Source organism: Ovis aries, chromosome 6 (genome assembly GCF_016772045.2).
Source record: "Ovis aries strain OAR_USU_Benz2616 breed Rambouillet chromosome 6, ARS-UI_Ramb_v3.0, whole genome shotgun sequence".
Taxonomy (NCBI): Eukaryota; Metazoa; Chordata; class Mammalia; order Artiodactyla; family Bovidae; genus Ovis; species Ovis aries.
In genome coordinates this window covers 5063222-5079739 of record NC_056059.1, presented here as the reverse complement: position 1 = coordinate 5079739, position 16518 = coordinate 5063222, and the positions used below count along the sequence as shown (strand labels likewise).

Below are 16518 nucleotides of genomic sequence, written 5' to 3'. Positions count from 1 at the left end.
GCGAGAACCATACAAAGGAGGGTCTTGAATTATGTCTACAATGTCAGGCTTTAATCAGCTTTACATATTGGTGATGATGAATTTTGTACGTCAGGTGTAAAGAACAAATTTCTCCCTAAGTACAGACTCTAACACAAGCCCTCTGTGTCATATGAAAGCTAGGTAAGACTGGGAAAGGCAGGACAGATTCATAATCACAGACGCACAGTATTTTCAGACAGGATAAAATATGTGAAATCTTACCATAGGTCCTTTATTAGAAACACATCCAACATGTACATATACTTAAGGAATAGCCTATAGCAGAAGAATGGGAGGAAAAGGTATGCCAGTCAAACATCATATAAAAGATGTCAGGTGAAATTTACTTTATGAAAAGACCATTATTTGTCTCCAAGAAGACAAAACTTTAAAATGAGGCATCCACTACAAGCTGGAATTGCTTTCATTTTTATATTATTTTACAAAGGCAAATGCATTATTAAGTAATTAATTCCTAGTAAGTCTATAGTGACTTACTAGGAACTGTGATATTCTAAAATTAACTCCTTCACACTAATTTAGATCATCGAGTTTCAGTGGTCTCATCTCCTTTCTCAATTTTCAGCATATGAGTAGTACCTAAAATCTTAGTTTCCTTCTGCTGAGTCACATGCCAACATGGCATAAAAACTTACTCTAGTTGCTTAAATGCTTGCAGGGTGGTACATATACACAATGGAGTATTACTAAGCCGTTAAAAAGAATTCATTTGAATCAGTTCTGATGAGATGGATGAAACTGGAGCCAATTATACAGAGTGAAGTAAGCCAGAAAGAAAAACACCAATACAGTATACTAACACACATATATGGAATTTAGGAAGATGGCAATGACGACCCTGTATGCAAGACAGGAAAAAAGACACAGATGTGTATAACGGACTTTTGGACTCAGAGGGAGAGGGATAGGGTGGGATGATTTGGGAGAATGGGAATTCTAACATGTATACTATCATGTAAGAATTGAATCGCCAGTCCATGTCTGACATAGGGTGCAGCATGCTTGGGGCTGGTGCATGGGGATGACCCAGAGAGATGTTGTGGGGAGGGAGGTGGGAGGGGGTTCATGTTTGGGAATGCATGTAAGAATTAAAGATTTTAAAATTTAAAAAAAAAATAAAATTAATTAAAAAAAATAAAAGTATACCAAATGTTTAGGAAGCCTGCTGTGAAATAAATATAAACGTTTTTATATATGCTGTTTTCCAGCACTGTGTTAAGCATTCTTTAAAGAGAATGCGAGCTTGGACACAGGATTGGCAGCACCATTCTGGTATAAGATCCTCTCTGCATTCTGTGCTAGTTCATAGGCCTAGGAAGTCTATACTATTCTAACATGGCCCTGACTGAAGGCTCCGGTGTTAATTTTTTTTCCTGTCATATAACAAATTAACCACCAGCAGTGATAACAGTATTGAGCCCAAAGTAGTTAACACTACGGAAGTTCCAAAGAACTAGTGTCTCAGCTAATTAAATGACACAGCAAAGGTAAATGAATGTATCGTTTCTAAATCAACTACTTGGAGACTCATGATAAGTATGATGATGATAACTTTTTTGTACCAGGGAAACCTCACAAGATTGAAATACCACCAGAATAATAAAACCACTTTTAAAACAAGGAACATGCAAAATATTAGACATAACTTTAATCACCTTTAAATTATATTTGTGAATATCAGGATATTTATGCTCAGAGATAATATTATAAATCAAGTTTTTTCATTATTAGTAATGTTTCTTTTCATATGGTGTTTACACTTGACCAAAAGTGAGATGAGAGTTAAAGATGGTGTTCTCTCTGTGGCCCTGAAACCAACTTGGCTTAACTATAGAGATTTTCCAGATCTAGAAATGCTTAGAAATAAAACTGCAAAACAAGAGTCTGGGAGTAATGACAATTATATTTTCTTCTTTCATCAAAAACTACTTTAAATGTTCATTTCAATTTTACTGTAGAACTGTCTGATCGTAAAATACAATGCTGATTCCAGCTGTGGTAGAGATTATATAGATTAGATTTATATTAAAATAAAAATGGTACTAAAGTTCTACTGTATTCACAAATACTGCATTTATATATGTACATGCAAGTAAACCTCATTATTAATGACAAAATTTTAGGGTTTTAAATAGGCACATTTCCTCCTACCTGTCCATCTCCATATATTTACAACCCCAAGACAAGTTTTCACAAGTGACATTTAAGTTTGTGAAGGAAAAAGTTAGTATTTCCAGTACCTAGCCTCTCTCCCTCCCTTCCAGCTTTGGGAGAGTAGCAGCCCATAAAACTGAATGCACAAACTACCGTTGTAAGAGTTTCTGTGATTCATATCCACATCTGTTGGCAGCAACAAGTCTGAAGAGTTCTGAACAAAGTAATGTATTGGCATGTATAATATAAGCATCTCATAAGAGTGATCCTCTGCATACACACACAAAAAAAACATATAAAAATGCTTCTTGAAAGTAGTATTTTAACTATTTAGTGTAACTCCCAAAATGAATCACCAATGAATACTTTTATACTGCAAATATTATGATTAATTAACAAACTGTTTTGTATCACCAACGACAACCCCCAATAAAAAAGGCAAGGAAAAAAAAGAAAACAGAAGCCAGTGATTGTAAACCAAGAAAAAAAAATTCTAGATATACAAATATGTTAAATGTTACTATACAAAGATGGTAACTATAAAAGTATATCTGACCCTACCCGTATTGCTAAATACTTTTGACCATCAGTCTTGACCTCAGGGTAAGAGTTTGACCTCTTCCCACAAGCGTACAGGAGCTGTAACCTTCTGTACCCTAAGAGGAAGGTTCTTTAAAGTGAGTACCTGCACTCCAACATGCCTGATCTTTTCCTCTATGACTGTCTTATTTCTGTTCTTAATTTCTCAAACTAAATGAATTCTTACCTCTGTTATTGCTAAGTGATTTTAAAGTTCTAGGACACAAACTCTAACATATCTGAGATGTTTTATAAATAATCATCTTTCGGATAAAAGGTGATGGCACGGAAATGATCTTTTAAGGGTCTGTTTTGGTTTCAATGCTTTGAAAAGAAAGGATGCTGTACCGGTAGGTCTCTGCACGCCATTTTCTGAAGTTTTGTTTGACTGCAAACCTTGGGCCAGATCCCATCCAGCACTTCAATCGTCATCAGTCCTCTCCACAGCATTGTGATAACATGGTTTCCAGGGTAACTTCCTCAGCAGCCCTGTAAATTGTGAGTCATCGAGATGATACACACTTGGTCTGGCTTCAAGTTTCACACAATTGGGCTATGAAGCATCCCGTACAGAGAAGGCAGCACCCAAAGGAAGGAGCAGAACATGTTCAAATAATACCCACTACTAAATTTTACAGCTGTCCTTTTATATTCAAACGAGATTAAGCACACTGTTATGTTGAACTGAAAACACTTTAGATCTAAAAATATACTACTGAAACAAATGACATAGCAAGAAACAAGACCGAAATCTATCTGTATAAAATACAGTCTATAATTTCAGAACAAATGCTTCATATAGCCATACTCAGACATCTTCTAAATTATAATCCAGGCATTTATATTTTTAACAATTATCACTGGTGAATTTCAAATTTAGTATTTTCACAGAGTTTAAATATCTATAATGAATCGTTTCTTTTTAGAACTGGAACTGAGCATAAATATAATTCTAAAACAAGATTCCTGATTTCAGAGAATTGTGTCTTCAGATAACCTTTCCCACAAATGATTAGAATTAAATCACTTCCTTAAAATTATACTTTCTCTCTTTTGAATGGGCTCCAAATAGAAAAGTTCTTGAATTTGGGATTCATTTTAAGCTTTTGCTGGTTGGGATTCTTCTACACCACTTTACCAACATTATTACATTTTATCATATCTTCTCCCAAGACAAGCTGTTCATTGTACGTTGTTCTCAAGTACTGAACTGAAACATAACCTAAAGGAAGAAACTATGCTTCTTGCTTCAATCTCTCTTAAACATTGGTGATTATTTCAGTCATAACAACTGCCAGGGTTGTGTTTTTTATTCTGGATTCCTAATTATAAAGCATTGAGAGTAATTCAGAAGTGCTTCAGAATTACCCACTGCCATGATTCTGGAAAATGTCTCTTGAGAAACAGGATGTAGATGCTCCAAGGACTGCCGCATCTGCACGGACAGGCCCTGTGCTCCCCGATGCAACAAGAGGGTAAAGGGCCAGGTCAGCACCCTGATGCACCCGCTGTCCTGCTGCTCCGTCACTCAGCAGATATTGAGAGTCCATTTGGTTTCCATGGTGGGTCATCTGTTGTTCATTTCTAAAGCTAGCTAGTAGAAACTCAGGAGAATCACCTGGACAAATTTAAGTGTTATGGCCACTTCTGTGTTGATATATAATATAAGCATTCTAGACCATGAATGCTGGCAACTGAATGACGAGGAAATGTTTCCTGAGGATTGTCTAAAACAAGGAAAATTTCAGTAGATGTTTTAGTTCTTACAGGCCTTTTTAAACTCATCTTGTAAGGAGCTATGAAGGACCATCAACTTTTGGTCTGTTTCACAAACAGCGGTTCTATACTGTTACTACGCTTGAGACTTGGGAAACTCTTAGCTCTCATCCTTCTCTGTAATGAAATTATCTTGGGAATCCTAATTCCTTTCTGGTTAAATCAGTAATAACCAATTGTGATAACCAGCATGTACACACACACACATAAGGATAAAAATAAAATAAAAAAGCCTGACAAAGTGTATGTTAATAAACTTCACTACAGAGATTGGCCAAGAAGAAGATCACATGGCTCCTTTCCCATTTTTATATGACATAACAAAAGTAGTATTTTGGAAGGTTATAAAGTGATTTTTTTCCATTTATACTATTTCTTAATAAAAGTAGTGTATTTTGCCTTTTTTTGCATATGTATGTAAAGACTCTGCTACTGCTAAGTCACTTCAGTCGTGTCCGACTCTGTGACCCCATAGACGGCAGCCCATCAGGCTCCCCCGTCCCTGGGATTCTCCAGGCAAGAACACTGGAGTGGGTTGCCATTTCCTTCTCCAATGTGTGAAAGTGAAAAGTGAAAGTGAAGTTGCTCAGTCGTGTCCGACTCCTAGCGACCCCATGGACTGTAGCCCACCAGGTTCCCCCGTCCCTGGGATTGTCCAGGCAAGAACAATGGAGTGGGCTGCCATTTCCTCCTCCAATGCATGAAAGTGAAAAGTGAAAGCAAAAGTGAAGTCGTGTCCGACTCTCAGCGATCCCACGGACTGCAGCCCACCAGGCTCCTCCGTCCATGGGACTTTCCAGGCAAGAGCGCTGGAGCGGGCTGCCACTGCCTTCTCCAGTAAAGGCAGGCAGACAAGAGCCGTGAGGCCAGTGAGCGCGCTCCGGCTGCTTCTGCTGCGCCGGGCAGGCGAGGGAGCCCCGGCTCTCCTATCGGGGGCCTCCGGAACGGCCGAGCCCCTCCGCAGCTGCCGCTAGCTGTCAGCCTCCCCGTGGATGTTGTCCACGTGCACTTTGAGGTAGTCGTTCCTTGTAAACTTCTTATGGCAAAACTGGCATTCCGCCAGCGGCCGATTGGGGTTATGAGTCATCTTGTGTCGGATCAGCATCTTCTTCAGGCTAAAAGCCAAGTCACAAACCTAGAAAAGACCCAAAGGTACCAGTCATATTACATTAAAAAACCTGACAATACACAAATTCATCACTTACACAGGCAGCGGTCTAAGAATCTGCCAGGTAAAGAATCTCTTTTCCAGGTAAAGAATCTGCCTGCCAAGCAGGAGACATGGGTTTGCTCCCTGAGTTGAGAAGATCCCCTGGAGAAGGAAATGGCAACCCACTCCAGTACTCTTGCCTGGGAAATCCCAGAGACAGAGGAGCCCGGTGGGTTAGGCTTAGTTGGACACGACTTAGCGACTGAACGACAATAATCACTCACACAGTATACATTATCCAAACTCCTGTTATCCATATGTGCTGACAGGTGTAGCAACAAGAAAGTGCTCTTGAAATAAATGGAATTTAACATGCAAGGTCAGAAGTAAAGACAATTAAGTTCCAAGCGGTGTCTGCATTTATTATGTATCTTCTGTGTACCAACATGCCTCCTTCCCCCACCTACTATATTTAAACATCCCTAGAGAAACAACTCCCTGGAAACAGTATTTTTCTTTTCATAATGGAGTATATTAATGATTTCATATTAAACCTCTTATTAAACAAAATGTCTTATGGTCTAGAGGGCATCTATCTAGTACTTGGCATGAGAAGCACAAGATTTGTCTCAGTAGTGATTAATTCGGACCCATCTGTGAAGTAAAAGATTAACACTGCTTTAACCATCCTGACATACTCAGTATTCCAGTAAAAATACTTTATTTAATATGTTTGCTTCATGTAATCTCCGCCACATTGCCACCTAGCTCAACAGACATTAAACAGCTGAATAATTGAAAATATTAAATTATCCCAGAAGATGTAAGCCATAATTACACAAAAGTAAAAATGAAATGGAAATCTTTTATAGTACCAACTTTTCACTAAAAGTTTGGTGCTATTCACAAAAACTCCACTTTCTTGAATTCTTCAAAAGCACATGCATTGTAAAATACGGCACACTTAAATGTGAAAATTCCATGAAAAACACAATGAAAACAATCGGAGAGGTAAAGGCCTGTAAAATACTGGAATGGAAGCTGAAATTCTGAATGAGGTGAAGCTTGTGAAAATACAAAAGCAAATAAAAATATTCACCTCTCTATGGAAGAAGGGGGATTTTATGTTGATAGCAAGAAGAAATTCAGAAGGGCAAGCCCCCAATGTGGTAAGGAGAGAGAGTAATCCAATAATGTATTTTGCATTATACAGAAACAGCAGCCTAGGATGGTCTAAAGGAAGTAAGTTTAGAGTCTGCTGTGGGTTGAATGCTTGTGTCCCCTCAAAATTCCCAAGTTAAAGCCCTAATCCTCAAGGTGATGATTACGGAGGTGCAGGAACTGGGCGATCCTGAGGTGTAGATGAGCTTACGAGGATGGAGTCCTGTGTTGGGATTCACACCCTCACAAAATCAGGAAGAGATACAGATTCTCTTCTCTGTCTCTCTGCCTGCACACGCCAAGGCCGTGTGAGGACACAATCAGGAAAACAGCCCCTCACTAAACCCACAACTACCCTGGCACCCTGACCTCAGACCCACGAAGGCAGAGAATCTTTGTATGTTCTATTCACTCATAAATCCTAAGGGGCAGACAGTGCCTACAGCCTAAGCACTAAGTATCTGTTGAATTAACTCACCGAGTTTCAAGCTGATTCTATCACTTACTAAGGAAGTTTTGATAAGTTGTGCCTTTTAACTTCAGTTCTGTCAGCTATAAAATGATCACAATGAACATTACCTCCCAGAATTAAGGGTAAATGAGGTAACCTACGCAAATAGATGCTATATTGCACTCAATAAACATTAGTGCCTGTTTTCTTCTCTTTCATCTTCTCTGTCAAGAAGAATCAGCAGCAGGTTGGAAAGAAGAAACCACAGCAGTCACCATGTGTGATAGAGAGAACACAGCTACTATCAAGAGTAGCAGTTCCCTGTAATATATAGATGATTTTAAGGCAAACAGAATAATTTTCCAGAACAAACACAATGCTTCCAATCAAGCTTAGGAAAGGACACTTCTTGTGAAATAAGTTTTACAGCCATAATTTAAAACAGAGTACATACCTTTAGACAGTCTCTGAGAAACAAAGCTGGGTAGTTTCATGTAGTAAAAATCAGGGGATACAAAGGAAAAACTCAAGAATATGAAAGTGCATAAAATACAAGGACAATGATATAATACATAAGTTATAAGTGATATACTGAGTACCCTTTAAGACTGAAATTAGGGTAAAAAGGAAAACACAAACTCATGCGATTTTCAAGAAATGCACTTATGAACTAACACACACACACACATGCCCAAACGTGATTTTAAAGCAGGGAATAGAATATGCACAATTACAGAAAATAATGCTGATAGGAGTGTAATGGTACTGAGAAGCCCTTACCCCAAAGCAGCTTGGACAGACAGAGATTATTAGTATTTTCACAAGCCTTAAAAGAACCTTCTCTAGCTTTGTTCGTAGTGATGCTTTCTAAGGTCTACTTGACTTCACATTCCAGGATGTCTGGCTCTAGGTGAGTGATCACACCATCGTGATTATCTTGGTCATGAAGATCTTTTTTGTATAGTTATTCTGTGTATTCTTGCCACCTCTTCTTAATATCTTCTGCTTCTGTTAGGTCCATACCATTTCTGTCCTTTATCGAGCCTATCTTTGCATGAAATATTTCCTTGGTGTCTCTAACTTTCTTGAAGAAGCCTCTTGATGAAAGTGAAAGAGGAGAGTGAAAAACTTGGCTTAAAGCGCAACATTCAGAAAACAAAGATCATGGCATCTGGTCCCATCACTTCATGGGAAATAGATGGGGAAACAGTGGAAACAGTGTCAGACTTTATTTTGGGGGGCTCCAAAATCACTGCACATGGTGACTGCAGCCATGAAATTAAAAGACGCTTACTCCTTAGAAGTAAAGTTATGACCAATCTAGATAGCATATTCAAAAGCAGAGACATTACTTTGGTCATTACAGAGACATTACTAAGGTCTGTCTAGTCAAGGCTATGGTTTTTCCAGTTGTCATGTATGGATGTGAGAGTTGGACTGTGAAGAAAGCTGAGCACTGAAGAATTGGTGCTTTTGAACTGTGGTGTTGGGGAAGACTCTTGAGAGTCCCTTGGACTGCAAGCAGATCCAACCAGTCCATTCTGAAGGAGATCAGCCCTGGGATTTCTTTGGAGGGAATGATGCTGAAGCTGAAACTCCAGTACTTTGGACACCTCATGCGAAGAGTTGACTCACTGGAAAAGACTCTGATGCTGGGAGGGATTGGGGGCAGGAGGAGAAGGGGATGACAGAGGATCATATGGATGGATGGCATCACTGACTGATGGAAATTAGTCTGAGTGAACTCTGGGAGTTGGTGATGGACAGGGAGGCCTGGCAAGCTGCGATTCATGGGGTCGCAAAGAGTCGGACATGACTGAGCGACTGAACTGAACTGAACTGAACTAAAAGAACCAGGAGTGCTATCTGTATGAAGAGCTCTTAGTTCAAGATGTACAAATAAGATGTTCATCATGGAATTATTCACAGAAGTGGAGTATTACAAATGACTTACTTGCCCAAAGTTTAAGAGTATATTCATTTTTTATATAGCCAGATGAAGAAATACTTCTCAGCTGGTTAAAAGAAATCATACTTCAAAAAATACTTAAAGGCAAGGGAAAATGTAAAGGCAAGAAAACAGAATAACAGTAATGTACAATTTAATGTACAATACTGAAATAAAGATCATAACTGTATCTATATAAATAAGTACTTAAAATATCAAGAGACTGACATTAATATTAGTTGACATCAATTGAGAAATTTGATCATTTTATTTCTATCTTTATAGCCGTCTGTATTTCCTAATTCTTCTGAAACAGAAAAGGAAACTTTTGTAATTAGAAACCAAATACTACTTTGGAATGGAAAAAGTACACTTGGTTGATTGAAGGATGCACATCCTCATGTTCTATCCATGCCTCAAGCCCACTCCCAACAGAATTCTGCCTTAGAAAGTCCTTTTCAACTCTCTAAACTACTTTGATGCATCACCGACAACCTCCCCATGGTAGCAGGGACTCGTGAAACCTCATCCGGCATGAAGTTCCAGCATCGCGTGGCACGCCTGGCCCTTTCCTTCTGCCTTTCATTTAGTTTCCGCGAGGACCTATTCTCCTTGTTTTCCTGCTATGTTTCCGGCCATTTCCCCCTCATCACAGTGTCTGTTCCTTAACCCACGTCTTCATTCACTAGCTGTTTTCTTCCCTGGTTATCTTCATCAGAGTCATGCTTTTTGTGATTGTTTATGTGGAGCTCACTTGCCAATATCTATCTCTGATTCAGTCTATTCTCCTTATCTGTACAGTGGAGGATTTAAATGCTTGTTGAATAAGATACTTCAAATTTACTAAGTCTTACACAGAACTGGAATCTGAAAAGTACAGCAAACTAGTGACTCTAACAAAAAGCAGCAGACTCACAGAGAGAGGACAAGCTAGAGGTTATCAGCGGCGAGCGAGGGGGAGGCTGGGGCAATCCAGGGGCAGGGGATTAACAGGTACAAACTACTACGCATATCTTACACTTCAAGATATACAACACAGAAAGTACACAAATATTTTATAATACCTGTAAATGAAATATAACCTGTGAAATTGTGAATCGCTATACTGTACACCTGTAACTTATCAACTGTACTTTAACTAAAAAAAAAGACTGTCTCCCAAATCTAATTCTCTTTTAAAAAAAAAAAAAAAGTGCCACCTGTCTGAATCTGCTGGAGATCTGGCTCAGCCTCGATCTACGTCTCCCTGGCTCCCACCTCAGAGTCACCACCACGTCTTCCCCATACACATTTCTAGAAGACATGTAATTGTCTCCATCTCTGCTGCCACAGCCTGAGCACAAACCGTTACCTGCCGAGACTAGTGCTTCTCCAGCCAAAAGAAATCATTTCAGCAGGCACCACTTCTCCATATTTGTCAATAAAATGTACCAAGGGTACTGAGCTGCAAGTTATACTATTAAAGACAAACTTTTAAAAGCATGTGAAAAAGATGAAGCAAAGTTTTGTGCTAATAATTATGACTTCATACTTTCATTAGGCAAAATCTAAGATACGATATAGTATATTTAGACTCAAAGTCATCTTTAACAGAAGTATAGACAATTAAGTGTCTCTTCTGGATAATTTCAATTTTTGGTTTACTTTTTTCCAGATATGATGGTGTCATTTTTTAATCTAAATTTACTGCTAACTAGTAATTTTAACTCTGCTGTCTTCTCTTTTGGTACTCTGTGCTTATATTACAAATATCATTTTCAATCTGCGGTTTCTGTATAGGACTCTTCTGTACTCTATTTTAAAACAGATAACAGAATCCACATCTCTGCTTCATGGGCACACACAAATCATAAATCTGACAATGCACAGAAATGAACAAGCTGACAACCTGCGTCACTGTGGGATTGCTGCTCTTGCCTCAGAGTGTGCACATCACCTGAGACCAGCTGGGAACCAGGGCACCAAGCCCTCTGTTCAGTGATAACAAGGCTTAAATCTGTTCCCATTTTTGTCATATATGATGCTGCTGCTGCTGCTGCTGCTAAGTCGCGTCAGTCGTGTCTGACTCTGTGAGACCCCATAGACGGGAGGCCACTGTCTCTGGGATTCTCCAGGCAAGAACACTGGAGTGGGTTGCCATTTCCTTCTCCAATGCATGAAAGTGAAAAGCGAAAGGGAAGTCGCTCAGTCGTGCCCTACTCTTAGCGACCCCATGGACTGCAGCCTGCCGGGCCCCTCCGTCCATGGGATTTTCCAGGCAAGAGTGCTGGAGTGGGTGCCAGTGCCTTCTCCGTCATATATGATGAGCAGGGATTAAAGCCGTAATGTTTCCTTCCTGCTTCCCCATGGATGTCTCCTAGCCTCCTGGGATATGCAGCGCCTCACTCTGGAAATCAAAGTGTAGACTATTACAACAGCCAATGTCATTGTTTCTCAAACAGTGGTACAGTTTTCCCTCCTCTCATGAAAGTGTTCGGAATTAGGGGGGAATGTGTAACCATCCTCAAGATTGGGGGTTACTGCCTGCATATTGTATAGGGGTAGAGAGGCAAATTCCCTGTGACTTGTGGACAATTTCACACTGTCGAAAGTGCCCAGGTTATAAACACTACCTGGATCCTTCTGCATGCATCCTTATCCCCTACTGTCCACGCTCCACCCAGCAGCTGGAGCAGTTGCGAAAGGACAAATATCATATTGTTACCTACAAACTGTTTCCTGGATCCTTCCTTACTTTGATGGAAACTCACTAAACTCTAGCCCAACCGCTCAGTTTTAGTGTAGGCTGGTGACGAACACCACACCTTCTGACCTCAGGACTTTCTCACTCCTCTTTTCCAGCTGCCTCCCATGTGTTCCTCAGGGTCTGTCTGCCAGAAGTCCTCCGCTAAATGCTCTCATAGTAGCTTTTACAGTTCCTTGGTAACACTTACCTTCAGTGTAATCAATTAATTGTGTGCTTTCTAATATCTCTTCTTACTAGTCTAAAGAACAGGAGGGCAAGAGTAGTCACTCCACTGATATTTATTAAAAGAAAAGGAAGGAGGAAGTTAGATGATTGATACAATCCCTCTGAGCAATGTAAGTAACTTAAAGGCTGTGGAATAATTCTGGAAAAACCTAAAACGGTATCTTAAGAGATTACTTGCAAGTAAAGGAAACTCTAAACTGTTTCATAAGTCTAAATGAACAATTGGGATCATAAATAAGAAAGAATTAAAATGTGTTCCCTATTTTCTCTCTCCCTGGCTCCTTACTCTAAACCTGATGTCCAAAGGAACAACAGATACCAAATTCTTCAATGGCTCCCTGTTGAAATTAGATTCAAAACAAATTCCTTGCTGTGGCTAAAAGGCTCCCAGTCTGCTCTCCAACTGTACTGGTCCCTCTTTCTTTCTCACCGAGCTCTAGCTCCACCTGCTTTCTTACTTCCCCTAACAACCCTTCCTTTTCCCGCTATCAGGCCTTGTTCTGTTCTGTTCGCCGACCCTAGAATGCTCTTTCCCCCATTGCTGATTCCATCTTTTAGGTTACTCACAGAATTCTTCCCTAACTACTCCTACATAGCACCCTCCTTTCCCCTTTGCCCAGTCTTTATCATAAAATGCAATCAGACATTTATTCAGGTTGATTTAAGGCTATACTCCGCAAGAATGTGATTTCCATGAGAGCAGAGGACACGGCAACTTGTTCACTGTTTTACTTCAGTATCTGGCACGGGGACTAGGTTTAAGCACTAATGGCTGCTTTCACTGTGTGCCAGGAACCACCCTTAGCAATTTCTAAACATCAGCTTGTTCAGTTCTCAAACACTTTTAGATAGATACCAGTACTATTATCAATTTACAGAAGGAAACTGACACACACTTCTGTTTCAAGCAGGCTGCCCAAGGTCACAGAACTAGGAGGTGGTTTCTAGGATTTAAATCCAGACACTCTGGGTTCAGAGTCTATACCACCTCCCCCAGGCCAGCTATTATTAAAGGTGCTCACTTCAAACAGAGATATGTGAGCCCCCTGTACTTTCTTCCATTTGCCTGGCTGACTCCATTTTTTTCAGAAATGAAAATCTCTTTGAGAAAAAAAAAGAAAAAGATTCTCAGACAGCTCGTCTCACCAGTGTGCTGTGAGGGCTACAAAGAGGAAGTCCACCTATACAATCACCACGGGAGAGTTACGGCGTCGGCGAGCCGGAGGACCAGAAAGGGAGCTGAGCAGGATGCTGAGTCATGATGATGGCTCAGAATTAAGGGTCCTGGAAGCTCCAACAGGACATGGGGTGGGAACGATCTGACAGGTTGTTGAATGAGGGCCAGGACAGAAGATTAAATGTCAGCAGAGCAGTGATATCATGGCTGTGAAACTGACTACCTACATGATAAAAGCTATGTTTTCATGAACTTAAATGCAGTCATTAAGAGGCTTCAAACTGATGCTCTGTATAAATTGGTCAAACATAAGGATGATTATAGTCTTTTAAAAATATGGGAGAGCAGAAAGGACTTCCAACAGGAGTGCTTCCTTTTCTGTCTTTCCACCTGTGATACAACCCCTCAACCTATGCCACCTTAGTATTAATTCATAGGCCCAAAAATGGGGAAAAAATTTTTATTCTTTCTCTAGGCTGAAGGTAAACTGATTTTGTCTTAAAAGTGAAACAACAGGTTTAACAGAAAGTCCTTGGATCCAGTATTAGACTTCTATACAGACATTTTCAGTTGTCAAGTACTTACCACACAGAGTGTGTCTACTTCTTCAGTAAGGAGCACAGTGACAAAGCCCACTCTCTCCTGCCCTTGTGGAGTCCAGGGTGCTAAGGAGAAATGCTTGCAGTGCCATGAACTTCATGTCGAGACAGACACAGAGGAGGGTGCGCTGAACTCTGCCCAGATGCACAGGGGTGACAGTGTCCTAAGGTGGGGAGTGATATTGCAGGGAGAGGAAAGAAGACACACACAGGTACAGAGAAGCAGGGAGCAAGGCTCAGGTGGGGAAGTGAAAACCATTCACTCAGGCTGACGCTGTGAGACTGCCAGAGGCGTAACCTGAGAGAAGGAAGTTAGACGGCTGGAGCCGAACCCCAGAGACCTTGGCAATCAGAAGACTGGAAGGATGTACATTCTGCAAGTGGCGGCACTGAAGAAGAGACCGATGCTAAGGTATAATTTAGTCAGCAAGCTTCAGCGTATACTGCTGGGGTCAGGGAGGCCAAATATTATTCCTCTCCAAGTCAGAAATGATTTGGACACAAACTAAGAGAATGGTCATGAATTTGTTTGTTCACTCCTTGAAAATACTCTCTGAATGCGTCTTACATGCTAGGCATTGTTCTAGGGCTGGAAACACAGCAGTAAACAAGAGAAACACTGTTGTCGTGGAATTATAACAGGTGATAAATGATTTTAAAAACGTGTACTATTTCAGGGGAACGTGAGTACAGTGAAGGAGAAGGCAACTGTGGGGTGAGGGTTAAGAAAGTACTGGGAGTGAGAGAGACAGAAGCCGGAGCCGAGAACTGAAAGCAGCACCGGGACAGGCCATAGAGATGCCCGAGCAGGGCGCTCTGGGCCGCGGCAACAGCAGGTGCGAAGACCGATTCACAGGGCGCACTCAGGACATTCGCAAGAACGGCAAGGAAGCCACGCAGCGGAGCGAGTGGAGGTGGTGCTGAGGTCAGAGGCTGGGGCAGCAGTGTGGGGTGCTCATCATGCGGTAATCCAGACTCCAGCGAGACCCTGGTTTTCACTCTAAAGTGAGTCTGAGCAAACGAGGCTCATATAATGCATATATAATCTACATGCATATATGAAACCTGACTCAGGTGCTGGAAAGATGCCTGTGGGTGGCCAGTTGAGGACACTCAGTCAGAAGCAAAGACAGAAGCAGACAGACCAATTAAGAAGCTGCTGTCCTGAGCTGAGCTGAGTGTGCTGGGCAGCAGGTTCCCACTAGCTAGCTGTTCTACACATGGTCGTGTATATGTGTCAGTGCTAAGTTTCAATTCGTCCCTCACACTGCTCTGTGATGACCTACAGGGGTGGGATGGGTGTGGTGAGAGGGAGGGGACGCATGTATGCTTAGAGCTGATTCACGCTGTTGTACAGCAGAAATAATACAACATGGTAAATCAATTATGCTCCTAATAAAAAATAAAAACAGCTATTGCACTATTACAGGAAACTAGGCTGGTAGCTGTGGAAGTGTGAGAATTGTTCACTCTGAATTTATTTACAGAGTCAATCAGATTTGCTACTGCACTGGATGCAGGGAGTGAGGAAGAAAAAAGTGATGGCGGCAGTGGAAATTTAGAGAGGGTGATAGGTTGGAGAAACACAGAGAAGCAAAGAGGGTCGGGAACCACTGGGGCTGAGAGGCAGCTGCCTGGATCTGATCCCTGGAATCCTGACTTGGCCAGTTATGAGCAGTGAATGACAGGCGCAGTCCCTGGGAGCCTCAACTGCTTCCTAGAAAGGAGCTTCCCAGGTGGCACTGGTGGTAAGAACCCACCTGACAATGTAGCAGACCTAAGAGATGCGGGCTCAGTCCCTGGGTCGAAAAGATCCCCTGGAGGAGGGCATGGCAACCTCCTCCAATATTCTTGCCTGGGAAATCCCATGGACACAGGAGCCTGGCGAGCTACAGTCCATGGGGTTGCAAAGAGCTGGACACAGCATTTCTGGATGGTAGTGAAATCACAGAGAATACATATAAACTGTGGATCCCTGTGCCTTTCTGACTATAGAGTCTCAACTAGATGATGCTACTGGTTATAGCTCAGGGGAAAAAGCGATGAGACATGAGGCTCAGACCATTGGTTTGGGCTATTTGGAGATGTGGTTCTCAGAGAGAGTTCAGCAGTTGAAGGAAACATGTTCAGAGAGAGGAGACGTGCTGTATAGGCAATTCACAGTATTTGCCTAGAGTCCAAAAGAGAGATCAAGGCAGGAGAAAAAAGAATTTGGAAGTCATGTACCATATGTGTAGTCGTAAAGACATTTAAATTTCAACAGGTATCGCATGAGGGAGGTGCACTGCATGGAATGACTGGGCCTAAGGGGTTAGGGTAGTTTGATGAGTGAAGTGGCCTACTGAAGCACAACTGTGCTATCTCCAGAACTGAGATAGAGGCGTGTCAGTTTCTTCTTTACAGTTTTACTCAGTGCCACTCAAATGCCATACACATATACATATGCATGTAGATATACATACACAGATGTATGTAGCAGAAATATGCATGTGTAGACATATACATGGCAG

At 41.2% G+C, this 16518-nt stretch overlaps 1 protein-coding gene across 9 annotated transcripts in view; it reads right to left on the bottom strand.

The window, feature by feature from the left end:
• Positions 1-230: 230 nt before the first annotated feature.
• Positions 231-16518, bottom strand: part of PRDM5 (PR/SET domain 5) — a 268026-nt gene continuing 251738 nt past the window's right edge. For 7 of the 9 annotated variants that reach the window (XM_060416677.1, XM_015096345.4, XM_060416678.1 and 4 more), the window contains one exon: positions 231-5686. In XM_060416677.1, the coding sequence (XP_060272660.1) occupies positions 5662-5686 (25 nt within the window). In that variant the 3' untranslated portion in view covers positions 231-5661. The remainder of the gene's footprint in view (positions 5687-16518) is intronic. The other 2 variants (XM_042251109.2, XM_042251110.2) reach the window with 1 other exon arrangement.